Source organism: Clupea harengus, chromosome 13 (assembly GCF_900700415.2).
Source record: "Clupea harengus chromosome 13, Ch_v2.0.2, whole genome shotgun sequence".
Classification (NCBI taxonomy): Eukaryota; Metazoa; Chordata; class Actinopteri; order Clupeiformes; family Clupeidae; genus Clupea; species Clupea harengus.
The window spans coordinates 3,773,954-3,800,211 of NC_045164.1; the positions used below are offsets into that span (position 1 = coordinate 3,773,954).

The 26,258-nt window shown below is 41.4% G+C and overlaps 1 protein-coding gene across 1 annotated transcript in view; it reads left to right on the forward strand.

Moving 5' to 3' along the window:
• si:dkey-192p21.6 (uncharacterized protein LOC565246 homolog) overlaps positions 1-24,435 on the forward strand; it is a 33,242-nt gene extending 8,807 nt beyond the window's left edge. The window contains exons 8-18 of the mRNA XM_031579009.2: positions 4,864-4,940; positions 6,216-6,246; positions 7,249-7,409; positions 10,749-10,861; positions 11,156-11,277; positions 13,119-13,242; positions 13,722-13,808; positions 15,769-15,846; positions 20,034-20,104; positions 23,345-23,457; positions 23,646-24,435. Of these exons, the coding sequence (XP_031434869.1) occupies positions 4,864-4,940; positions 6,216-6,246; positions 7,249-7,409; positions 10,749-10,861; positions 11,156-11,277; positions 13,119-13,242; positions 13,722-13,808; positions 15,769-15,846; positions 20,034-20,104; positions 23,345-23,457; positions 23,646-23,827 (1,159 nt within the window). The 3' untranslated portion in view covers positions 23,828-24,435. The remainder of the gene's footprint in view (positions 1-4,863; positions 4,941-6,215; positions 6,247-7,248; positions 7,410-10,748; positions 10,862-11,155; positions 11,278-13,118; positions 13,243-13,721; positions 13,809-15,768; positions 15,847-20,033; positions 20,105-23,344; positions 23,458-23,645) is intronic.
• The last annotated feature ends 1,823 nt before the right edge of the window (positions 24,436-26,258 follow it).

A 26,258-nucleotide genomic window follows, 5' to 3' on the forward strand; every position in this document is an offset into this window, starting at 1 on the left:
CAAGGGATTGCTGTTGAACAGGAGTGATGTGATTTAATCTGGTATCCCAGCACCCCTTAATTGAGACTCGGGGGCAGACACAAAGCACGCGTCTCGGGAAACAGGAAGCTGGTGTGGCTTTGACCTCCCACTTACCGAATAATTGATGTAACAGCACAACCAACATATCAGCACATGTCCAGAAGGCACTGGATCTGGAGGCTCTGTGAGAGAGAGCAGAGAAGGGCTCTGGGGCTGGGGCTGGGGCTGGGGCTGGCTATCAGGCTGTGTGGTGTGTGGAGATGGCTCTGATGCCATAGCTCGTTTATTGAGCTGATATATGGATGGCGATAAAAGTGCATAATGGGAAAAAAGCCGGTCATGCAGAAAAGGTGGCACGCAATAAAACACTGAGAGCATTTTTCCCTATTTCTGTCCTCAAATCATTACGAACCATAATATACGAGAGCACTCACACAAAGAACACTATTTCAAAATAAAACCTCCACGCAGAGACGCAAGCACAGGATTCATTATTCGGAATCGTGACTTGATTTGCATACGGGTTGTTCTGTGGCGATCATCATTACGAAACCAGACGCTCAGCACACACCAGCATTGTTTGCCTTCTAGTCGCCTCGTTGGGATTCGTCAGTCCACTTCCTCTTTACATGTAATGGCTCTATCATTACGCTGAATCAGTGTCTCTGTCTCCAGGAGCCCACCCCCCCACCCCACCCCCCCACAAACTGCTGTCAAAACCTACTTATGAGCGGTCAACACACACTGAGATGTACAGAATTATTGTGATGGATACTGTGTAGCATATGTAGTTGCAGATACAGCATTTACAGCAGATGCATCGGTGAAGGCGCATTAGAGAGGCAATGTGATTCTCCAAATTTCGTTATATGCAAATGCAATGACAATAAAGGCTTTGGTATTTCTATTCTATTCATTTCTACGTGTATTAAAGCGCATTAACATCGTGAACAATTTAAATGGTCTGTATACCGTTTACCTGTATACCGAGTCCATTTTCCAATGCGAAATATCGTATCTACAAGCATCTACATGTCTACTTGAGATATGTAAAATGTAAAGAAAAGTCTTGTGGCAAAACCTATGGTGATACCAAAGTCGGTGTCCTCAAATGTTCATTCACTCTCCATTCAGTCTCTCCAAAAGTGCTCTCATGTGTTTCTGCTCCACTCATAACAGCTGGGTTGCCAAATAGGTGAAGTAAGGACATTGAGAAATATTCCCCCATAAATAATAACGGCGGAAAGTAGCTCCCGTACTCAGTCATACTCTGAGGATATCAGACTCCCTCATATTGATGTCCCCTCAATTAATTGCATTATTGTTGAGGTGGAATCAAAAATTGTACGGCAGCTCCTTGCTAGAGCCTCCGACTGAGCTAATGCAAGTGTGTGAAATATGTGCCCTCGGCTAATAAGTTAAAGTTTTCTGCGGTGGACACGAGCATCTGTCAACTGCCAACCAGGCCCCATGAAATTTCTGAGGAGCCCGCTCCTTGCCTTTCTGCTGCAAAGCTCTGCCATCTATTTGTCAGACGTCATTTGTGTGATATATATACGGTACACCACTGTAGACTTTGCATTTTAATTTCTTAAAAAGGATCTTGGTTTCAATCTTGTTGGAGCTTGCTGTTCCTGGTTCCATATCAGTGACAGCATTTCTTGAATCTTGTGGTGTAGAACTGATGATGCAATGATAGAAAAGGAAAGTTATTGTTGTGGAAAACCTATTCTTCACGTGGTAGGTATCATAAAAATTTACTAAAAATCAGTACTTAGTTCAGATTTGTTTAGTGTTGAAACTAGTTAATTCATTTTTATATAAAGAATAAGAATAACGGTAAGAACAAATTGATCATTAGTGAAATGTATTTGTTAAAAACAAAGGGATCCTATCACCATTTAACATTTAGTGCAGGTCTTATTTGTCAACAGTTTGGCCAAGGTTCACACACTTCATTAAAGTAATTATATACTTGTCCAGTGGCAGTCTATCACAGGTGTTTACATGAATTGGAGTTATGGCAGGTTCTTGAATCATGTCCATAGCTAGTAACAGCAAAATTTGGACAGACAGTGTGCTGAAATGAGACATTTGCAGCATTACACAATGGATCAAAACTTCATCAAAAAAACTTCAGAGACTGACGTAAGTCATTAAAACTGCTAAGGTAGCGTACCTTAGGCAGGGCACTGAGGGCAAAAGCAATGAAGGTCTTATAACATGAGAGCACATTTTCTCTCAAAGACAATCCTTATGTCCATTCATATCCACACATGTTTAGTAGTGCCATGTTAGATGTCTTTAAAGTGGATGTGTAGGGGCCGCTGCTTTGACCTGATTCCAAAATATTATATATAAATAATATATATCAATAATATATATACCACATACTGTAGATATTAGTCAACACATTGGATTAGCTAATATACTGCTCAAATAGTATTTACAAATCATTTAAATAGGATTATGAATTTACAAGTACGGGAACAATTTTGTTTTATTTGATTGAAAAGACTGGTAATTAGTTGCTTCATTGGACAATTTGCACAGATATGATTAAGAGAGTGTCTTTCTCTTTGTTTTTACAGTTACTAATGAATACAGTCTGAAAAGTGTGTGTGTATGTGTGTGTGTGTATGTGTATGTGAGGGCTCCTCTGGCTTCGCCCAGCCCTAATAGTCCTTTTGAGATGATAGCATGTGATTAAAATCTTGTATCAGCAGGTTAGGTCTAAAAAGGAGCAGTAATGGCTTCTGTTGTATCTCTTAATTACATTATGTTTGACAAACAAGGGAAGCATGGGTGCACACAGAGAGCTCTCTCTGAATGTCTATTTTGGGGACTGATTCTCTTCGTTGCACTTAAGTAACATATCACTTCTGAGCTGAGCCATCCTTAGTTTATTCGCAAATAAAAACAGCTTGAATGAGTGACATGACATTTAAAACAGATGTACAGGTGTTGGATGAAATGAATGGATGTGTGCTACTTCACATTCATCTCTTCTCCTCCACCAGATTTATGTGGCGTAAAACTGGTAAACCTTCCATGTCACACACACCGAATATATATGCCTGTGGCAGTCACTGTGTCAACGCATGGTATCATTCCATCAAGTGCGAAATCCATCCTCCCTCTGGCTGATGTGAAGTGAAGTTATACACTCCTAGTAAATTACACGGAGAGAGCTTTAGTCAGCGTTTCTGCATGAGGAGATCCAGAGGACAAGCGCTCATTTCCTGAGTGATTCATAATGCTTAGGCTGCATTACCTTATACACACCAGTTCTGAGGCGATATATATATTATTATATATATATATTATTATATATCCATGGCCCTTTGATCTTAAATATTAGCATCTACTAGAGGCATTGCTACTGATGCCACACCTGACAGCTGAGTGTTACCCCTCTAAACACACAATGAGGATTGATGATGGGTGTCAAGATGATGTATTTGCGTGCAAGAACGTGTTGCGATACATATTCCCCTCAGCTTTGGGAACAGCATGCTTAGCTCCCCTAGCCTGGTAGGTAACAGTGTATAAAAGCAAAGGGTATAATGTTTCGAGTGTGAAGTCGAGCAGACTACACAATATTCTGAAAGGTCTCAGTGACACCTAGTCTGGCATATGTCAGGAGAAGCCCGGAGGATATCCAGTCACAAGCGAACCCATCACAACAAGAATTAAGGGGAACAAGGGGACAGGACATGTTATGCCGCCTCAGATGAGGTCATAGACTTCCTGCCAGGAAGTCTGGAATTTGGAGTCGAGCAGGAACTGAAAGACAGAAAGCATCATTTTAGCAGATTGAGTTTTTCTAATTTTCATGGTTGGTGTTTTTCTATTCATATATACTCTGTTGATACTTACAAATGTGTGGATATGTTCACTAAGCCACACTGACACATGCTACAAACAACCTATGTTTGATCGATTCATTATTTAGTTACAGTACAATCTAAATGAATAACAATTTCCAATGGTCAACATGCAGAAGTCAATGGACCCATTTTAGAAAGATGCCTGTGTATAATTTTTGATTTACATCTACAGCTTGAATAGATCATGAAGGCGCCTCATGAAGACACCTAAGTGTCTGTTTCAGCAATGGCTTGTCTACCTCACATATACTCAAATTCACTAGAACTAGTGAGATATGGACACTGGGCAACTGGGCATTGCCATTTGACAACTCTGCCTCTCTGTGATAACTGATACCAAATGTTAACAGTCTCTCACAAGCATACAGAGTACAGAGCCTTGGTTTCTAATACAAAAGGGAAAGGAAACACACGCACAGTAGCTTTAAGAATAGGGGTAAGTCTGTGAATGACTTATAAACACAAGTCTCATGAGACTCTCTGGCTGTCAAGCCTGCTAATTTGGATAATTTTGTGCTGCACTTTTGAACCTCGCCCTGAACAGGATGCGCTGAATATGATGCAGGGGGTGAGTGAGAGAGAAATCCTTAGACAGGTTCTCGGAAAAAAAGAGAAGACTTTTGTGTACATTTTGTTTCGTTTACTTGACTCATATCGTCACATTTCAATACCACATTGTCCATCTGAATTACTTCTTTCTCAGGGGCACAAATATGAATAAAATATTATACCTTATAGCTCTGTTTCTTCTGGGAGATTATGCACAGGTTTTCAGGACTAATGTTTTCTTTCCAGGAACCTCAGAGTCATTCATACATTTCTACAATTGATTAATCTCTTGGACAAGAAGCATTTTGTAATTAACTGAGTAAGCTAAGAAATGTGAGGGTAGATACTAAGAGGGTAGGCTCTCTGATTCATCCCCCACTTTTGTGTTTTGTGACTTGGTCAGGTTCTCTCTGACTATCATGGTGTTTGTGAACTACGGAGGAGGAGGCTACTGGTTCTTTCAGCATGCTCCATGGAATGGTGATGTACACAGCTCCACACATTCACGTTTGAACCTGATATATGCGCTGCATGCAATATATGCGCTGTAATAGATCAGAATCGCACATTTTGGAAATTGACAGTAACTCTAATGGTGGTGGTAACAAAATAGAAACAAAAGAGAAGGCTCTGAAACAGTGGGTGGTTGGAAATGCTGTCTAAAATAAATAGCATTAGAAATAAATAGTATTAATGCATAGAAACTGATCATTTAACATCTACATGAGGCGTATCATTGAGGCAACAATATTTGGTTGAAGTGAGTCACAAAACAAACAGAAACATCTACATGACGTATATCATTGAGCCAACAGTATTTATTAAATGAGTCACAAAACAAACAGAAACTCTTGATGCGGTCCCTTGAACTGCTATAGAAAACCTGTTTTTCTGAACCATGCCTCAAAGCTGTAAGCAGACCTTTAGATTACAATGTAATGCAGAGGCTACACTCTCCACCTACACAACTGTAAGAGATTACATATATATTATCATCTTGTTGGGTAGTTCTACAGAGGTAGAGCTCTCATCTCACATCAAATGTACAGAAAATGTACAGTATGAGATGCTTGGGCCTAAATATTGAACAGAGAAAACAGTATGATTTCTTTACCTAAACCAAATTAAGCATCCATCTCCGAGATCAATATCACTAATAATCTCCAGGCGAGTCAGATAAGAAGGAGGTGGCATGTTAAAATTTAATGGGAGCTATTACAAAGTGCATCTCCTGGAGTATTTAAAGATGAACTCAATTTAAGCTTTATAATAGGCTCTTCATCACATCAGCAGAATTGTATTGATCAGAGAGGAAAAGCTGATGGATTTTCATCTTATTTCTAGGGCTCCACTGGCACAGATGTAGGCCCGTTTATAAATCACTCACTGTCTGAAAATCGAAGGATAATAAGAAAACAACGTTTTAGGGGCATTCCTAGTAGTTCCATAATGATGCTCACAAGTTTTTGCTTGTGTCATTTGTGTGCCTTTATCGTAAGTCTTCATTATCTGTGGTTTACACATGGTTAAACCGGGTAATTGTAGAATTACCATGAAAAAAAGAATGTGTTGGCCTGCCTGCCACCATCATGCATCTGTCCACCTGTCTTTGTTTATCAATGAAACCTTTCAAGTTTGGTTTCCGTCTTCAGGCTTTTGTCTCTTACACTAGGAATGGCAATATAAATATGTGTGTGAGTAGCCTGTGTGACTGACTTGTGTGTCTCTGTGTGTATTTGTCATGATGTCTAACAGGTCTGACGGTGGGTGATCTGGTGATGCCTTGGTGAGCTGCCAACATGTACTTAAAGTAACACTATGCAACAATTTGACACTTTTTGAGGTATGGTTTTATAGGCAACTAGTTTTGGTACCATCCTCAAACTAATTTTGATAGCATATGGCCATGTGAAGGACAGAGAAACACCTTTGTCTTTCCCACTAGCCATCCAAGATATGCCCTATGTAGTTCTGTGTAACGGGCTGGAACCCCTTGCAAAAATGGAAGAAAAGCTTTCACACGCAAGACATTGCCAGCTATACTGCCAAAAGACACCAGTTAGTGTGTTGGCAAGCTTCTATCAGTGTCAGCTGGGCTGTTGGTGGTGTTTGCAAGGTTTTTGCATGCCTTTTAGGTAGTTAGCTTACTAGTTTTGGAACAGAACTCCGTATTGCTGCTTTAATCAATCAATATGAAATTATGACTTTCTCTCTTTTAGAAATGCAAAGGAATAGAACACAGGCTTAGATGACTTCAGTCTATTCCCACTCACGTGACCTTTCTGATTGACCCAGAGTGCAAATTCAAAATATTACGTGACAGTTTGTCTTTGACTATAAACCGAATCTATGTCAAATGTAATGTACACCAGTACTTGCAGACATGTATTCGGTTTTGAAATAAAGGCAATATTTCCTGGGTCATCATATCTGGTGCTGTAATGACAACCACATTAAAGACAGCCTGGCCTGCATAATTATACATTAGGCATATTATTAAGTAATGAGGGCTTAATTTGAGAGGAAATATTAACGTGGGCTGTTTTACATTAATTTCTCTGTTGTTAATTAATCTGTAATTATAACTACATGTTCCAGAAATCGTACTAAAAGGCTGACATAGATTACTTGCCTGATACATCTGAAATAATTCACATTAAGTTAAAGATATTAAATACACAACATATTCAAAATTAAATATCAATGTTATACATTAAGTGAGTACCATCACACTCAAGGCATTCTCATGTCGGGAGCATGTTTCTATGATTCTGTGTTCTTACCACAGGTTTGTGTTCATCATCGGTACGTCTGTGGTGCTGGCGTTCAGCTCCATGCGCAGAAGAGGGGTGGGCCGCCTGCAGCTGCTGAGGAAGCTGTCCTGGAGAACGGCGGTACTGATGCTGATCGGCTTCTGCTTCATCAACTACAGCCCCAAAGATGGACTGTGTATGTATGGTTTGTCTGTTTTTTTTTTGTTTTTTTTTTTAATTTGCTGTGTCAAGAATCAGAAGGAAACGGCACTCTGTGTGTGACACTCTGGTGCAGTTGTTACACCAACTGAGGACCAACGGCCTTAAGGATAGGAATTTAGTTTTTCTACGGGAGACTGTTAAAGTTCTACATCGCCACATACATAACTATCGTCACAATGTAGTGTAAAGCAAACTATTCATATCCTGAAAATCAGTGAGATTACCAGCATCCATGGCATCACCTCTTACTCCTCTTGATCAGAGGAACACAACTCACCCTCAGAAACACCCTCAGCCGCTGACACCCACTACTGGAATCCGGGACACATGGAAGATATGCTTACGTCCGCATTCTCGAGGTTTATATCCACTCAATTAATTGAAGGCTGCCTCTGTTCAGGCCATAGATTCTGAGCTTTGCTGGCCCACCCCTTAGTTACCCTGTCAAACTGCCAAGACCCTGCTTGAAATATGGATGGCTCTCAACAGAAACCTCAACAGACATGTTATGCCATGCGAGCCTGTTGTTGTGAAGCCACAGAGAATGTGACTGGATGGTTGCCACAAGCTGAGAAAATCTGATACTTGATGTCTGGTTGGTAGTGTCATAAAACAAGGTGAAGTTCAATGCCTTAGATAGGTATGATTTCTTTAAATCCAATGGGACGCATTATTTAAATGTTTTAAACACGACAAGGGCCAAATCTTAAATTAGTTATTAACATCCAGATGGCATTATGTAATGTTACGTTATGCAATGTATTGAGACAGACAAACACACAGACGGATAGCTTAATTCATTCACTGAATAACAGGTAGGTTCATAAATTACAGATAGAGCAAAAAATGCTGATATATCATCTCACCTGGACAGCCATGGCTAATCCTGACTAAAAAGGGATTCTTCTAATGTAAAATGGTAAATGCGTTGGAAGCATATGGACCTTATATTTATTTCCAATTAAAATTTCCAATCTCAACAGCCTGATGTAGAAATGCTAGACATGCAGAGCACTTCAGAGTCTGTGTCAAGATAAATCATGCAATATATAATGAAAAGAAGCTCATCGTTTAAGAAAAGGTCAGCCATTTCTTAGAGGCAGCCACTCATGCTGAGCTGATTGAAGAAGCCTGTTCAATTTCACACTCCATGCTAATACAACTGTCAGTGTAATTGTGCCAAAGGTTGGGAAGGTTGACATCTACCACAAGGCCACTCACCCATTTCTTTGTTTGCATATCAGAAGACCCTTCCCTTTCTAACTGAGAAATATTCCTCCTTTCCCCCCATATCTGTAGAGTCTGGAGGTGACCGAGCCTCCTAAGCTAATAGCAGAGTCAATTACCATTAGCCTCCGATGAGGAACAAGAGAACAAGCTGATCTCAACATAATGACATCCGGTGGCACTTCACTGAAGATGCGACAGAGTGAAGTGTGGGAAGGGTTGATAGGGTTTCCTGTGGAGATACAGCTGTCTGAAGGGAGGGAATGGGTGTCCCTCCATCGCTAGCTTTTTCCGGAAGGTAGATGCTAATGCACTAGCTTGACTGTTTAACCAGGTTAGCGCAAATATTGTGATACTGTATAGCTCCAGTGGCAAATATCCTGAGGGGTGTTGAAGAGAGGTCAGGTTTGGGAACAACAAACGCTACTGTAATGGACAATTACTGCAGATAGAGTTTCGTTGTCATGGCTCCAGCAGAGCAGTAGATTTTCATATAATGGAATCAGGGGGCTTTTACCATAAACCGCTGAATTTTCTACCACTTTTTTCAGTGTGGGCACTTTGTTAATTCCCCTGTGATGGTAACACCCTACTGTCTACCTCCAAACTGTGGTCAGGGTTAGTTGTGTGGTGTATTTGTTTCCCTTTGTCATTTCCACCCCACCAATCTATCACTGTTTCAAAGAGAAGTAGCCTCAACATTAGATATGTGGCGATGATGGTTTGTGTCTCTGTGTGTCAGTACATGTCTGTGAGTGTTTGTGTATATGCAGTGCAGGAGCCAAAGCAGGTGAGGCCATTACTTTCTCTGGCTGTTAATTCAATTCAATAGGAGGTGGGAGTACAAGCTGTCTAATGTGCCAGGCACTGTAACAGCCAAGTGTGTGTTAATGGAGTTGCTTACAGTCCCACATATCCTAGCCAGATGGATCCATGGTCAAGGCTAAAGAGTGTCTGATCCATTGGTCTGTCAGTAAGGGATAAATTGTTGATTGTCTTGCCCTTAAGCAAACATAGACCACATCACATACAAGTGTATGATTCATTTACTTCTGTTTATGTTTTTTTCATGGTGGAGGGGTAAGTGAAAGTCATGTTATCTAAATTCTAACAAGTATTTTATGTCGTAAAAAGATTTATTGATTTCTTGATCTGATCTTTGATTCTCAGAGTTGTGAGTGATGGGGTGGGTCCCGCTTAAGAAGCACAACATGCGCTTTAAAACGACAGATGCCATTACTCATTAAAACCTCCTTCCTGCTCTTCCTGGGGAGCGAGGCGACGTTTCCTCTTTTTATTTGATTTGTTGGATCAATAATCAGGATTATATTGTTTCTCTCACTCTTACTGTACAGAACGTGCCACAAAGAGGTTTTCAATTAACTAATGTGTAGATTACCATCAATCTCTCCGCCTTCTAGCACACACGCGCACACACGCACACACACACACGCACACACACACACACACACACACACACACACACGAACACACACACACACACACACACACACACACGCAAAGGCCATCTCTGTCCAGCTTCCTTTCCTGATATCACAGGACCCGCGATTCATCTTCAGCTGCCCAGGAGTGAAGGACTGAAGGAGTGGCAGAGTCCTCATCCTGCCCCTCTGCGTCAGCATCTTATCCTCAGATCGCCTTTCAGTGGGGCTAACTGCTATTTTAGAGACCATTTTAGACAACACATCCTTTTTGCTCAATAGGGCAACAATGTTACACAACCTGTACCATTTTCTTGTACTGGTACAAATGTACTAGCACTGCTTGTTATTTTTTCTGAATGTAGATTTGAGGGCTGTTTAAAAACCTTTTAACACATTCTTCAGAAAAGCCAACTGAATAATGCTCCTGTCACAGCCAAGTTAAATCAAGTCAGGTTTATTAGTTATTATGTTCGGTTATATCTGGCCGTGGACAAATTTAGAAGTAAAAATAGGTTAACAAATGAACATTTAGTTGCAGTGTATTGCATATATGTGTGTGTGTGTTAGGGCATTTGTGTACATGCTTGGGTTCTTCAATGGGTGCGTTCCTCTGTGTGTATCTTTGTGTTTACATGTTCCAGTGTCGTGGTCATGGTTACGGATTCCTGGAGTTTTGCAGCGTTTGGGCTTCACCTACTTTGCTTTGGCCTTGATGCAGACCTTCACAGCCCAGACAGATGTCCCACTAAAACAGGTGGGACACCCTCTCACAGGCTCCAAACTACTCACTCAAACACTCAAAAGTGGTTCTTCAAGAAAAAAGTACAGGACAAAACCTCAAGGTTGTATGAGTTGACAAGTCATTGTTGATCATGCCAGTTTGAATTCATTTGCTGTGAGATCCAATTAAAGGACTTGCATATGTAAATATGATGGAGATGAAGTCAAACATTCCAAAAGAGGTGCAGACTGTACATAACTTTCATATGATCGGAGCACAATCTTTAAACTCATTTCTACTTTTTCACTTGAACTGGATATTTTGCAGCATCATTGGTGGAACCCTATTCAGGATTTGGTTTTGTATTGGCCAGAGTGGATCTTCATCATCATTCTGGAAACTGTGTGGTTGTGTGTCACCTTCCTCCTCCCTGTCCCGGACTGCCCCACGTAAGTCAGTGACTGGCCTCAGGCTTGCAGCAAACACCTTCACCTTGTAGACGCGAGGTGGTGCTTCATTCTGACACTCTTGGCATACATTTGGTAGGAATGGGCGGGGAGCTGCATTCATCAAAGGCTGTATGAGTAGAACTTCAGACAAAGGGCTGAATTCATTAAACTATGTTGGCATGTACAAGCGGTTCCTACTCAAGGGGCTGTAGATGTCAAAGTCCGTAATCGAATTTGCTCTGAAGTGACACAGCTCTGTGACAGCTCTGAAAGTGATCAAAAATAGACTGCAGCGGCATAAGATGTTTTGTTGCTGAATGTTTCATTCTCGAAACAATTAAGCGATTGACAACGTTCAGGGTGTCTGTTTCTTTTTTGTAATGTGGGAAATGCTAGTGGGTGAGAAGTGTTTTCTAATGCCCTCAAAGGGAGCTGTTGTAAATGGACTTTTTGTAGCTGTTTCTTTCACTGTTTCTTTCTTTTTTTCTTTCTCTCGCTCTCTCTGTCTCTCGCTCTCTCTTTCTCTGTGTCTCTGTGTGTGTGTGTGTGTGTGTGTGTGTGTGTTGGTGTTTAAATGAGTCTGTATTAGGCACATTAGTGTATATGTGTGTACATACAGTGCATGTAGACATGCGCATATGCACAAATGTGGGTATGTATCAGCTTATATATGTTAGGGTGCATAAGTGCAAGTGTATGCATGATTCAGGTCGAGGATTAGTGTGTGACTCTATGCACAAACCTCTCTGTATACCTTTGTATATGTGTCTGTGTTTTTCTGTATTTCTGTTGGTGTGTGTGTGTATGTAAGTGTCTGTGTGCCATTGTGTGTGTGTGTGTGTGTGTGTGTGTGTGTGTGTGTGTGTGTGTGGGATAGGGGGGGTCTAGTGCGCATGTGTGCGTGTCTCTGTATGTGTCTCTCTATGTGTATGTTGCGGAGGTCTTTAGAGCCCCACACAATGATTTATGAGTCAGTGGCACACGCTAGAGAGGAGATAATTAGCAAATCTCAGTCTGTCATGTGCAATAAGAGGAGGATGGGGCAGAGGATCCATCTTCGCCTATCCCTCCGTCTCGCCTTTCTGCCGTGCCCCATCCCTTCATTCATGCTCTCTTTCCTCGACTTTGCAGCCTGGCTATACCTGGGCTGGTGTCGGCACGTGATGCTCTCCACTTGATTAATGAGCTGAACTTTTTAGCACTGCCTCCAAAATGCAGTTATACTCACACTGTTCCCAAGTCTGCATTGGCCGTGTGTAGTGAGGATACATTACTGGATTTTTAGAGACAGAGCTCCGGTTTCATTTTTCATTCTTCTTTTTTTACAACATTATCAGATGATGGACAGGAAATTCTGATTCGTTTTAACCACCCCCCCCCCCCCCCCCCCCATATATATATATATATACAGACAGGCACACACACACACGCACACACAAACACACACACACACATACGCGTACACGCACATGCACACACACACAAACAATACGCAAAAACACACTAAAAATAAGTATACCATGCACATTTAGTTCTGGATGCTCTATAGATACTCTATAGATACCACAAAACATTATATTGTAAAATACTCCACAGTATGTGGATTCGTTTTTCCAAAGTGACTGACAGTTGACTAGTGTGCAGTAACATTATGGCCTAGTAATGGGATGATGACAGTATTTGCATCCATACTGTCATACTGATATGAAAATATGTATCGGTTCACTTAACAATTTCAGTGCACTTTCTTCAAAAAGTCTCAAAATGGTTGTGAAGCTAACGGCATAATTTACCTGTTGTGCTGTCTGTCTTGTTTGAAAACCAATCCCTGCATTGAAAAGCGGCTACTTGGGGCCCGGAGGTATTGGAGATGAAGGCCTGTTTCCAAACTGCACTGGAGGAGCAGCTGCATACGTAGACAAGTGGTTGTTAGGAGACAACATATACTGGCATCCAACATGCAAGGTCGGTGCTATCCTTTGAGTTATTTGAGTTATTGTGGATATATTGCAATAAAAAAGAATGTGACCTGTTTCCCACCCCCGTTGTGGTCTGGTCTGGGGAAGTATGTAGACTAAGTATACCCAAGACCTCATGAATTGCTGTATGCCTTTCTGTGCCATTTTCTTCATTGTTCATTGTTCACATCAAACTTCCTCTATCACAATCTTGTCTGAGCTAAAGGCATCTCTCTATGACTGCATCAGTCTTTGAATGAAAATTCTTTGGTGTTTGGTAAAGTATTGATGCAAGCACTAAACTATGTGCTCCATGTTGAAATGATAGCAATAGAGACATGTGGTTTCGTTGAGTAGCATAGAACCTCTATGGTGACTTGGATGGAGGGAAATAGAACATAAACAATCATGGATGCGCTGTAGGTCTAATGCTGGTCTATGTGGATTACAGAGGGCTTCACTGACAGTTCTGATGTCTTTGTGCAGGCCCTATATCGTACAACACAGCCCTTTGACCCTGAGGGAGTTCTAGGGACGATCAACTCTGTGGTCATGGGATTCATGGGGATGCAGGTAAAGTTAGTACGTTTATGTATGTATGTATGTATGTATATATATACTGTATGTATAAATGTATCTATATACTGTATGTGTGAATGAATGTTGGGAATAATGTACTGTAAACTGACACTGTTTAAAGGCAGTGCTGATTTACCTTTTTTTATTCAGTCTAATGTAATTCTAATGCAGTACACCTTTTTGTCAAATTCAGCAAATTGCCCCTCACGGGCTCTGGTTGTTTGTTCTGTGTGTGCCCTCGAAAAAACTCTGATATCTTCTAATCTGTTAACTTTACATTCCACTCCATGTGCTCAAAGTGGCCAAGTCATGGCAGGATCTGTGAGACCAGCGAGGGCAGTCTGATGATCTCATTTAATGAGCACAGTCAGAGTAGTGCAGGGCAGGCTCCAACCATCAACTGCCAATTACAATTACAAGATGTAATTCTGCATTGGACTTCATAACTCATGACTATGAATTTAATAGCATCCTATTATTCCTATCAAACTCTTCTCCAAATGACTCTTCTCCGATTTTATCACAACACGTCTCTATTCATATTCTGAAGTGATGATGGGATGTTAGCTGACATAATGGACGCAGTGCCTTAGCTTGTAAGCACATTTTACTCTTAATTTAGTCTTTCTTAATTACTTTTTGTAATTTCTAAAAGTAGAGCAAATTGACATGAATGGAATAGTACTCCTCTTTGATATATCCTAAAAACATGGTTGTGGTTTAGATTGTTTCCTTAGAGAAATACTGTTTAAACTGGTTATCAGCTTCATTTTGTAGCACACTGAAATACACTCTCACACACACACATACACACACACAAACACACACACGCACAGCTGCACTCAGTCAATTGAGAGGACCAGAACAGAGAGGACAGAAACAGATGTGGGTGTGTGGTGTGTGTGTGTGTGTGTCTGTCTGTATGTGTGTGTGTGTGTGTTTGTCCCCATGCCTTTGATGGTAGTCCTTGAGCGTGTGTGTCTTTGGCGGGAGACTGTTTAAGAGGTTCGGTTCACACACTCTCCTCAGTGACATTGCCACGGCACCAGCCCAGCCCCAGCCTCAGATGAGCGTTTTGCACGCATTCATGAACTCCCCCATGGGCACCCGGAGAAAAAACAGTTAGTGGTGAGCTCTTCAATCAGCACGGCTTAGAGGACACGCCAGGTGTCTGCCACCCTGTCTGCATGGGCCGGGGCTAATGTCCTCTGCTGCGACGTGTTCGTCATCGCTGACTTAATCAGCCCGCGCGGCGGACGACCCAAGTGGCACATCTGGTGCAGAGAGCTCCAGGAAACATGAGCCTTGTCAGGGACACTCCCTCTCGACACATCCGCTGCCAACCAATTACTGTACCTACACATCACATGGCAAACGTCTTACCTCTAAACCTCTGTGAGGCTCTTCCGGACAGTGTTAACTACAAGAGGTTGACAGTAGAATATTTCTGTGCAAAGAATCATCATAACTCAAAACAGATAGGTGCAGTGATATGCATGTGATAATGGAGTTATTAGTAAAAGTGTGATATTGGTGAACATTGTTTTTTGTCTGATTGTGCTGTAACACACCAAATACCATATAGCGTAGCTGGATGTGACTAGGCAATGTGATAAAAGATAGAAAGTTAGATTTACATTAACGACCAAACTATCTTAAATTTCACTGTACATGAAACACATTTTGGCTCTGCTCTGTGCCGTGCGTGCAATTACATATGGAAAAGATTTCAAAATTACACAGTTGTTGAACGAGAAGATAGAGACAAATAAGGGAATTGTGATTCAGTGAATGGACTTGAAAAAAGAAACATCAATGCACTGCTTTAATTTTCTGGACTAAGATTCTTCTGTGGGACTATTGGTCACCTTTATCCCATTCAGACAAATCGGTCTCAAATAGTGACATCTCCTGTATGTGCTTCAACGCTAACGCCAAAATGGTCTTTTTACAGGCTGGGAAAATTCTCCTGTTCTTTCGCCCGAAGACTCACGAGGTGTTGACCCGCTTTCTTGTTTGGGCCGTTCTCCTGGTATGTTGATCCTCTCCACCACTCTGCATGACTACATGTAGACCTCTCCTGCCACACAGGTCATGGTCCCTTGACCTGAAAATGTACAGCAATCAATATAGAATATTCTCTCTTTTTTGGCATGTTCTCTTGAAGCTGCTCTCCAAGGGTTGTAGTTAATCACAGTCGTCACTGCTTGAGATGTCTGTCTCAGTGCAGTGCATTTCTCCTTGAACCTGTATTTGTAGTAATAACTAGTTTATAAAAAGTCCAAGGTGATAGCAGTACTGTGGGATCAGGTATGTTCTTTTTATTGTGAAAGGAATTTGCCACACTGTCAATCTGATATTTATGCTGGCTCTTTGTAATTGAACCAAATAATGCAATTACAATACAAAGGGGAAAAATCTATAATTATTAGTTCATTACACACATTTGACTAAATATGCACTAGTTATCTGTGCATTTGTGTGTGTGTGTGTGTGTGTGTGTGTGTGTGTGTGTGTGTGTGTGTGTGTGTGTGTGTGTGTGTGTGTGTGTGTGTTTGTGTGTATTCTGCATGTTTGCATGATTAAGGATTTGGTTCCAGGCAGAGAAACATACAAAACCTCCTGTGGGACCCAACCGGATGGATCTCATGGCTTCCGTGTTCCTAATGGTTTCCCTATCCTCTACTCCAATATGAATACACACAGTGATTCACAGTACGCATAGACTAGAAGATCATATTCTTGTCTCCCCTTACCAGAACTGTCTTCTGTCCCTGGCTCGATTATGTAGTGGTAAATAACCTCCACTCATAACTGCTCACAGTTTTGAAATAGGCAACTTGGGATTACTGTATCAAATAAATAACTTTCCTGGGTCTTCAGAGTGATTTGCTGATTAGATTTGTTACCATCAAACAATAGTGAAGACTGGAGGCTGTAGATGAGTGCTCAATTTGTGTGGTCCAAACAACTAAGAGAGTAGTGGCTGATAGGGGTGGGGGTGGGGTAAGTGGTGTAGGGACTGCATGGGGTCCTCAAGTGTCTTTCCCTGGAGAGTTCACCATGTTTTACCCAAATTGCCTTTCTTGACAACGAGTCTTCGTAATCCGCCTTCCAAGATGTCTTGTAAAACTGAAATAACAAATATGCCCCCATTTCAGAGATCTAGCAGTTTTCCAAGACTGTGTGCTTTGCTATGTAGTCAGTAGGTCATACGCTATTGTCTGAGAACCCTCAGCATCACCCCCTGCTGCGGCTGTTTTTGTCCCGGTTGTTTTGGGTTCCCAGCAATCCTGGAATGTTGTGTCCCACGACCGCTGGTGATGATGGAGCACTTTTGTCTGTAGGACCGCATGGCCTTCTCACTAAGAGAGTGAAACATAACAATTAGAGCTAGTACCACATGGCCTTTTCACTAAGAGAGAGAAACACAACAATCGGAGCTAGTACCACATGGCCTTTTCACTATGATTGAGAAATATAATAATCAGAGCTAAGATCGTATGGCTCCTTCACTAGGAGAATGAAATATAACAATCAGAGCTAAGACCGTATGGCTCCTTCACTAAGAGAGAGACATATAACAATCAGAGCTAAGATCGTATGGCTCCTTCACTAAGAGAGAGACATATAACAGTCTCTAACTCAGGTCTACAGCAGTGCACCATTATACACAATCAGGAAGTTTTCTCATATTGTGTTGCAGTTATAAAGATGCTGTGACACTTTCAGTACTGAAAAAAGCTTATGGCACTAATTTAATTAGCAACAGGCAACGAGCAAAGTCTGTCGCACATGAACTATCGTGTGATGTGTGGGAGCATTGAACTGACCCACCCATGTTTGCGCTTAGGATCTTGCTCATGGTATTAAATTAGCAAAATGATTTTGCCAAGTTATTAAATTAACTTTAGTTCACGCACAGCAGACTCTGCTTGTTGCCCGTTGCCCGTTGCCCGTTGCCCATCAATAATATCAGGGCCCCATATCTCAGTTTTGAACTTTGAGTTACTTATTAGACAATATAAAACCGAAACACGTCAGTGTCTTCCCCTAATATTTAGTGGTGGTGAAAAAAATTATTTGTGAAAAAGGTTAACAACAAACCCATGATTGATTACCAAATTGGATTATTAATTAAGTTGTTTAATAAAGCAAAATGTATAACAGGATGTTTGATGAAGTCAATGAGCTGGGGTCTTATTTTGCCTGGGGATATTTTCATCAGTCAGTGTCCTTCAAGCTTCAAGCGCTGTGCCCTTAATTGTTCACTCTACCCAAGGTTAATTGGGCTTTTGTGCCTTGTCAGACATATTTCCCAGACGAAATATTTTTAGTTTGGTGTCTTATAAGAAGGACATGCTTGTCAAACCAAATTTTGGTCACACGGTGTGTTTCCATGTCTGTCAACATGAACATTAATGTTACATGATTCGTTAGCATTGATCATTTAATATGGGATTGATAACTAACTTTACCACAGACAGAAAAAGAGAACAGAAGCGATGGAGTGATGCTTTTGAGTATTTGTGCCTGTATGTACGGTATGTGTGTATGTGTGTCTGTGCCATCTTCGCTGTGTGTTTTTGGATGTGCTTGTGTGTGTGTGTGTGTGTGTGCCTTTTTGTGAAACAGGGACCTTATATTAACAGAGGCTTGAGCCCAAGTCCTTTGAATTTCATTATCCTTAACTCCTATGACAAATCGGTCCATTATATTGCTATATTGAATCATATTGCCCATTATGGTGGGGGCATTGGAGAGCAGAGTGCTAAAATATATTATAGTAGATCTATTCCACTTTACCTAGGGGCTCATGGTGATGAAATAAAGCAGCCAGAACAACACATTATGTCTCCTCTCTCTTTTCACACAGAGAAAAACTCATTTTGGTTAATTGAATATATTTTATTCCAAATATCTTGTTTTGTCAGCCCATCTACTAATGCAGGGAGTTCACCGGTCCACTCCTGTACATACGCTGCCATTGGGCATAAACTGTGTATTCATCTTAGCAATAGTTTATGCATTTTCATTTAATTTCATTATTTCCATTTCTCTCTTGTAATTAAAATTTCTGGTTCAGAACTAATTCTGTGTTGGTGGTAAACATCCTCGCTCACTCATCTCGCAGACAGTCACATGTACTCTTGAAGCAAACCTTGACCCATGGCACGGTCAGATCTTTCCAAGATGATCACGGCTAAGATTTGTCAATGTGAACAACAATCAATTATGGCCGTCTCTCCCTGGAGAGATGTGGCATTTCGAGGGAAGGTTTTGAAGCAGCGCTTGAACAGCCACTTGTTTCGCTAATGTGCTCTTGACACGAGAGGTTACCCATAGTGCTGTGCAAGGAGTTAACAGCCTCCGAGCGCAGAGACACGAGTGCTGAAACCACACTGATGGAGAGAGAAAAAAACACGCACACAACATTTATACCTACTTCCTATGGCTGCATATATTTTAGATATATTTTTTTGTAGTGAAATGTTTCCTTGGGAGTCTGTGTCTCTCCCCATCCCAATAAACAAGGCTTAGAGATAATTAAAGTTCAACGATCAGTGTGCAGCAGTGAGAGATTGGAATTGAGCGACTGGCCCACATACCGTACCAGTGATTGTCCCACATCCTGCTTGCGTAGCCTGGAGACTCAATCTAGGCCCAGCCAGGCTATTTCCACATCATTGATTCTGTCATCTATACAAGTGATGGATATTCCTCTAACTAGTGTGTTTGGATACTGATCTGCCTTCTTCCTCGAAAATGAGAAATGCCTCCCTTTTTTTTCCCCCAAGTAAAAAACAAATGACTGGATGCACAGTAGATGTGTAATGTAATATTTGATTCGGATAAAGGAATACAATCTTTATGATTGCAGCTGTGTGTGGGGGTGTCTGCATCTTTGTGTGTGTGTGTGTGTGTGTGTGTGTGTGTGTGTGTGTGCATACATGTACAAATCCAGTGTGTTTGGCAGAAAGTTTGGAGTATGTGGCTTTTTTATTCAAGAGAGAACACTTATTAGGTTTTAGAAAGTTATTCTGTTGACTTTGTTTCTGTCCCAGATCAATGATGCTTGACATGCTCCAAGGCCTTGACATCCACTTACTCTCCTGAACTCTTGGATGTGGGAGGTCTGGATTTTCTCGTAGCATCTCCGTGGTGTTTACTTTATTGCTCGGGAATTGATTTCGAAATCTGTTTCATTTCAACCCTCAGGGAACCTGCGCAGCCATCCTTTCTAAGTGCACGCGAGACGAAGGATTTATACCTGTCAATAAAAATCTTTGGTAAGTGCTTCCTGACCCTCTGAATCCAGCCACTTTCCTCACAAAAGAAAAGGATGAGTTTTCAAAAGGCACAAATCACCGCCCGCTAAAACACGCATTTACTTCTCCCCTAACGACAGCACCCCCTGTAAATAATCACCAGCAACTGTCGGGACAGTAGAGCTGGCAGGGAGATACATCCTCTGACCAGATCACTCTTCTTAACAGCCAAGAGAGAGAGAGAGAGAGAGAGAGAGAGACGGAGACCTTTTATATGCCTTGTCCCCACATCATGTCAAGAGTTCTCACCATCACAAACTTGCTGTAAAAAAAAACAGCGAAAAAAAAAAAAAGCATGTTGGTGTGAAGCTCTAACGCCTGCCAAACTTAAACACGATCCCATGTGGATATTTAGGTCATTTGTTTAAATTAAGCCAGCCAGACACGGTGATATGTAATAAATACCACAAGAGTAATCCCCCATAATTCAAGACACTGTAATTCATTTAGTCTTCGGTATGAGTATATTGTCTTGGATTAAGATCCGTTTCTTTCGTGCTATGTTCCATTAAAAGGTATTAGCAACAAATCTGTGTCTCAAATCACACAAATCCCAAATTCTCGGTTGACTGACTTGGAGTGGGTTACCCAATTTATTAAAGGCAGCACCATTTGTGCATTCCGACCATTCATTTACAATAATCAAGAATGATGTCATACCATTTTAATGTGCGATACTATACTAATATACAAATGGTAACTATTTTCCAGTATGAATTATATGAGGTCAACCAAACATGCTGCCTATCTCTTTCCATATAGTTTGTAGCTTGCACTCTTTGCCAGAAAGATTCCCATGTTTGAGAGCTCATCCTGACCCATTACCTGCCCAGGTTTAATGGACAGTCCATCATGCACAGGTTATTGAGCTCTCAAGTTTGAGTGGCTGCCTCCATCCCTAAAAGTAATTAACTCCCAGCCAAAGACTGCTCCCTGGCCCGGCTTCAGATTAAATAAAAGATGCCTGCTGCATGGAGGACAGCCCCCAGCTCTGGGATGCCGCCATTTTACATTAGGTAATATTACATTAAACATTCTTGCACTTAGGAACAGACAGGGACAAGGCTCGCTGGCACGGCCTCCTGCAGCAGGTGCCAGGGATTCACTTTCAGCGCTAATGCTCCTTACGGACTACCGCTAGGATCATGAGTGCTATAGTATAATCTAGCATATTATTTATTTATCTGCATCACACCCCCTCCCCCCAAACATGTGCCTCCGCTGTTTGGTGATTATGATATTCTTCATTAATGTAACATGTTTCAGACGTCGTGATATTGAATGGGCAGTAAAATGGCTCATCTGTGACCAGTTGTTGTTAGAATCTCAGGTCATGACCCCATTCAAGTTTATAAGCATCAGTTATTGAAAGGAGTGACTAATTGGAAATATGAATATTCATCTCCATCTTTAGTGTGCCAGATGGCCAGACATCAACACTATCAACAGTCTTATAAGGGCTTCAAAAAATGTCTAAAGCTTAAAAATCTGTTACTTCAGTTTGTGAAATATAAACATATTGACAGCACAACAGGGCACTTCTGAAGAAGAAAAGGAAACTGTGATGATGAATGTTTGAGTGAAATGAAAGCGGGTTGCATATGAATGGCCTGGGAAAGCTAGCTTGCTAATTTGTGAGCCTACGATTCTGGACTTGGTTTTACATTTTAACGTCACATTTTAAGACTTGGAAAGTAGGCCTTTCTAAAGTTTTTTCTAAAAACCTCTCTAAAGTGTTTCCCAAACCATCTCTGAAGAGAATAATTCCCCTAAGAGAAATCTTCATACGTATACCGTAAGAGACTGAATCCATGTTTCTGGCATCATGTCATGCAAGTTATAATTTAAAAAAGCTCCCAAATAAGGACAGCTGTAGGCTAGATCTTACTTACAGATTTGTATCCGCAAAGGATTAAACATTTATTTATATTATTCATGTATTTAATGAAGCACAAAATGTAATGCAACACATGGTCTTACATGATCTTACGTCACAGTCTTACTTTGCAGTCTTGGTTTTACATTGCAGTCGGTGCAGACACACACACATTTCATGTCCAGACACATTTTTGGGCCCTAAAACATTTGTCTGATAATTGTGTTAAGGTATAGCTAAGAGTGGCCCAGACCAACCTTACAAAAGTAGCTTTTACAGGATATTCTGTGAAATACCTCGAAGCCCTCTGCTTACAGCTGCCCATTCCCACCAAACTATTAATCACAAATTCTCCTCTGCTTATGATGCATGTATATACTGTGTGCCAGCTTATTTACCCCTAATACTAATGACAGTTTTCTGCTTCATTGCTCTGCTTATCCTTATAATACCAACCTTATGAGGACACTTTATACCAACAAAGCTGTTTTACAACCGATACTTTGAATGCTGGCTCTCTCAATTTTATCGACTGTTAATTTTGCATCTATCATGAATATACTTTCTATTTCTATTTTTATTTCATGGAATCATGTATGTATCATGTACACTGATTTGTTTCATCCTGCATCGTGCATGAAACCATCTGCTTGCTTCTGATTCTCTCTTCTCCTTCTCTCCTCCCTTCATTTAGGGGGGTTCAGGTTCTGTTTCCATTGTTATTGAAGCTTTATAAATAAAATTTAATTAAACTGAATTTAAACGTTAGGGTATAGCTTAAGGTGTAACTTATGAATGACATAGCATTAAAAAGGCTTTGGGAAAACCTACCCCTGTTCAAGAACTACAAAAACAAACAGGGACCTCTTCTTTTTTTTTAAAATGTTTTGCTTTGTTTGCTGCCATTAGAAATGCCATAGAATTCACACCGTATTGTAGCCATATGCCATGCTGTCAGTCAGATTCTGTTGCTTGATTGACAGGACACACTGACCACCTTGAAAATCCCATTTTCCGCTACAATAACAATGTCTGGTATTTGTACTCGCTGTCAGAGGTTGTCAGTCAATCTGGTGGTTTGTTTAACATTTCTTGTGGAAAAAAAGTGTATAAATTGTGACTTTAAGTAGACCCAAAACTTACAACAACAAAAAAAACTTGCTTTGAAAATAAACTTAAAGCCCATCAAACAAATTCAACATCCCTCAATGTATTAAATGCGATTGAACACCTAAAACAAGATTATGCCTTATTGCAATGCTCCATCCAGGCGTAAGCCCGACAGCTCCCAGCGCTAACCTGCTCACATGTGTCTCTCTCCTCAGGTCTCTGTCTTATGTGACCTGCATGGGCTTTATGTCCTTCCTCCTGCTCGGATTGATGTACTTCATTATAGACATCAAAGGCTGGTGGGGTGGGCAGCCTTTCATATACCCAGGTATGTCAATCAATAGGAGACCAGTATCATTCAGAATTAAATGTAGAACTTATACACTGTCTCTTGGTGCCATGTCACCTACAACACATGCAGACAATTCAGCACGTTTGTTTGCCTAAATGACACAGCGCTCTATCATTCTCCTCGTCCGCATTATCCTAATGGCATTATTATAACGTTGTCTGCAGGCATGAACTCCATCTTCGTGTACGTGGGCCACTCTCTCCTGGGTTTCTATTTCCCATTCAGCTGGGAGATGCGCTTCCAAGATAGCCACTGGGAGTGGCTCTTCAAGAGCCTATGGGGCACCTTCCTCTGGGTGCTAATCGCCTACCTCCTCTACAGGAAGAAATTCTTCCTCAAAATCTGATGGCCCACCAGCTGAAGACTGAGCCAGCCCCCCCACTTTGACCACGCCGGACCATAAAATCAAATTAGGAATATTTTGTGGGCTTAATTAGCAAATAGCTATGCGTGTAAAAACCCTGGGAGGCCAGATTTATGGGTGACCGCAGACACCTGCGATGTTTTATTTGGTGTCTGCTCTGTTAGGACCAAATGTGGCGATTAAATCAAATATACTGAAGTGGTACTTAACAAATTAGAAGGAGCGATTCCTCCACTCCAGGATAGCCATTATCAATCGGTTGCCATGGCCGCACCCCAGTGTTCTAGGGGGGAAGAGGGGGAACCATCTGCTCCTCAAGTGACAGTGCCTTAATAGGGGTCAAGCTGGACGGCTCAGTAAGGAGTGTGTGTGTGTAATAAGGCCAGCCCCCCTCTCCTGCTCACACTAATGGGGAGTCAGAGATAGCACATGTCCACAGCCCACCCTCGCCCACACCACACTGCAGCAGAAACAAAACACTGAGATCTCTCTTTGGCTTGATATCACTTCTTCACTCGTTCTTTTGTATCTCTCTGTTGTTGTAGTTGCTGTGCATAGGGAGGACTAAGAATAAAATATTTTTGGTCTTGCTTACTGTTGTTGTCCTTCTTACTCTGGATTTAACAAGATCCCTTGTCATCCTCTCTTTCTCTTCATAAAGATGTAGCATTTAGGGCACATCAAGTCCATTGTTTAGTGTGTACATAAAGAGATCAGCGGATGGGATCTGGTCGCAGGCTCAGATTAAATCACCATTTCTGTAACGAGTTTGAAAGAACGGAAATGGACCGCCTCTAAACTGTCCTCGCTCATTAGAGCTCAATGAGTGCAGCCCAGAAAAAAACGGAATCACTTTGGCCACTGAAACACACCTTCACAGTCTCTCTTTATCATTCACAGTAATAACATCCAACAGAACATAGCAGTTTAGTTGTGACTGCGAAAAGACGGTGTGTGTATTTTCATCTTCAACATCTTAAACCTCTCTAATCGAGACAAGAAAAAAATCCAGTGCAGTCATTCAGGCTCAACTCCAGTAAAGAAGCCAGTCTTTCTGTCAAAGGCAACTTATTGTGAGCACAAGGTTGGAAATGATAAGAGAGGAAGCAAATGGGAGAAATGGCTTGAGGATTTAACAGTAAAAAAAGCCTAGTGTTACATCCTCTGTTGTCCCGTGAGGACCTCCACAGCATATCAATTTGTTTAAAAGCTTGCAGTAAAGGACAAAACTATACGATATGGATCACAAAAGCCGCACAGACGCATTTTCACTTGATCTGGTTAGGATGGCACGTCTGTCTGGCTGTGGGGGCAGGGAAAAGGCAGAGAAAGATCCAGCTGTGTGGTCACACTTGTCATAGATCTGACACTGCATCGGCTTGTCTCTATTGATTTCAACTGTCCATATGTCTCAAAATGCCATCGGGTCACCCATATAGGGAAACGTGATCTCTGGTGTTATGCATCTTTCAGACAAGGGCCTGTGCTCTTCATGTTTAGCTATGTAAATAAAAACCTCAGAGGGCCACGCTCAGGGAGACGCTACACATTAAAGTACAGAGAGAGTGACTATGAATCTGGGCTAAGGTGACCAGGTGTCCCGCTTTTGTGCTGCACTGCACAGCATTATGACCCTTTGTCCCGCATCCCACATCTTAAGATGTTGTCCTGCATTTTCATTGGTCGTTTGGTTTGTAGTTGTAGTCAGAAATAAGAACACGTGGATGTGTTCTTTTGCCCGCCCGGCACATGAACCGATTATGCCATTGCGGTATAGTTTCTACTCTATATAATAGAGCTACAGCTACGACACAAGCGGCAACCTGGGTCAAATGCAACATAGGCAAAAGCTACGGCTTTCATCAAGAGGCTGTGAAGGCCATCAATCAAACTGTGCAGACATGGCGCTGGTGAACTCCTCTACTACTTCACAAAAAACTAAATTGCACAAACTTTGCAGGTAAGTAATAGCTATCTTTTTTTATATCTTCCATCCAGGAAAAGCTGTAGCCTGTATCTTTTATGGGCTAACTGATGTGCTGTGGAATCAACTAGAGGACAAAGTACAGGTGTTTATGAGCTGGAAGACGTAATACAAATGTTTGTAATTCAGTTAGATAGACATTATATCAACATTTTAGGTTGCCTCTCAGTATTCAGAACATGTCCCTCATTGTCCCACACAAGCTTACTACTCTTCCCACATGTGTGCATTTGGTCACCCTAATTTGGATCATTCCCATCTGCCAAACATCTTTGCACATGACAGTTTCACATAACCCAATGTGTTGTGTGCTTGAAAAAGAACTATATATTCGGTGGCTCTGGCCTCTCCTCCAGGAGCTACATTATATGTTTTTTTTTCACTCTTGAGACCATTAGACATTGCCCATAGGCTGTCTTGGAGCATGGC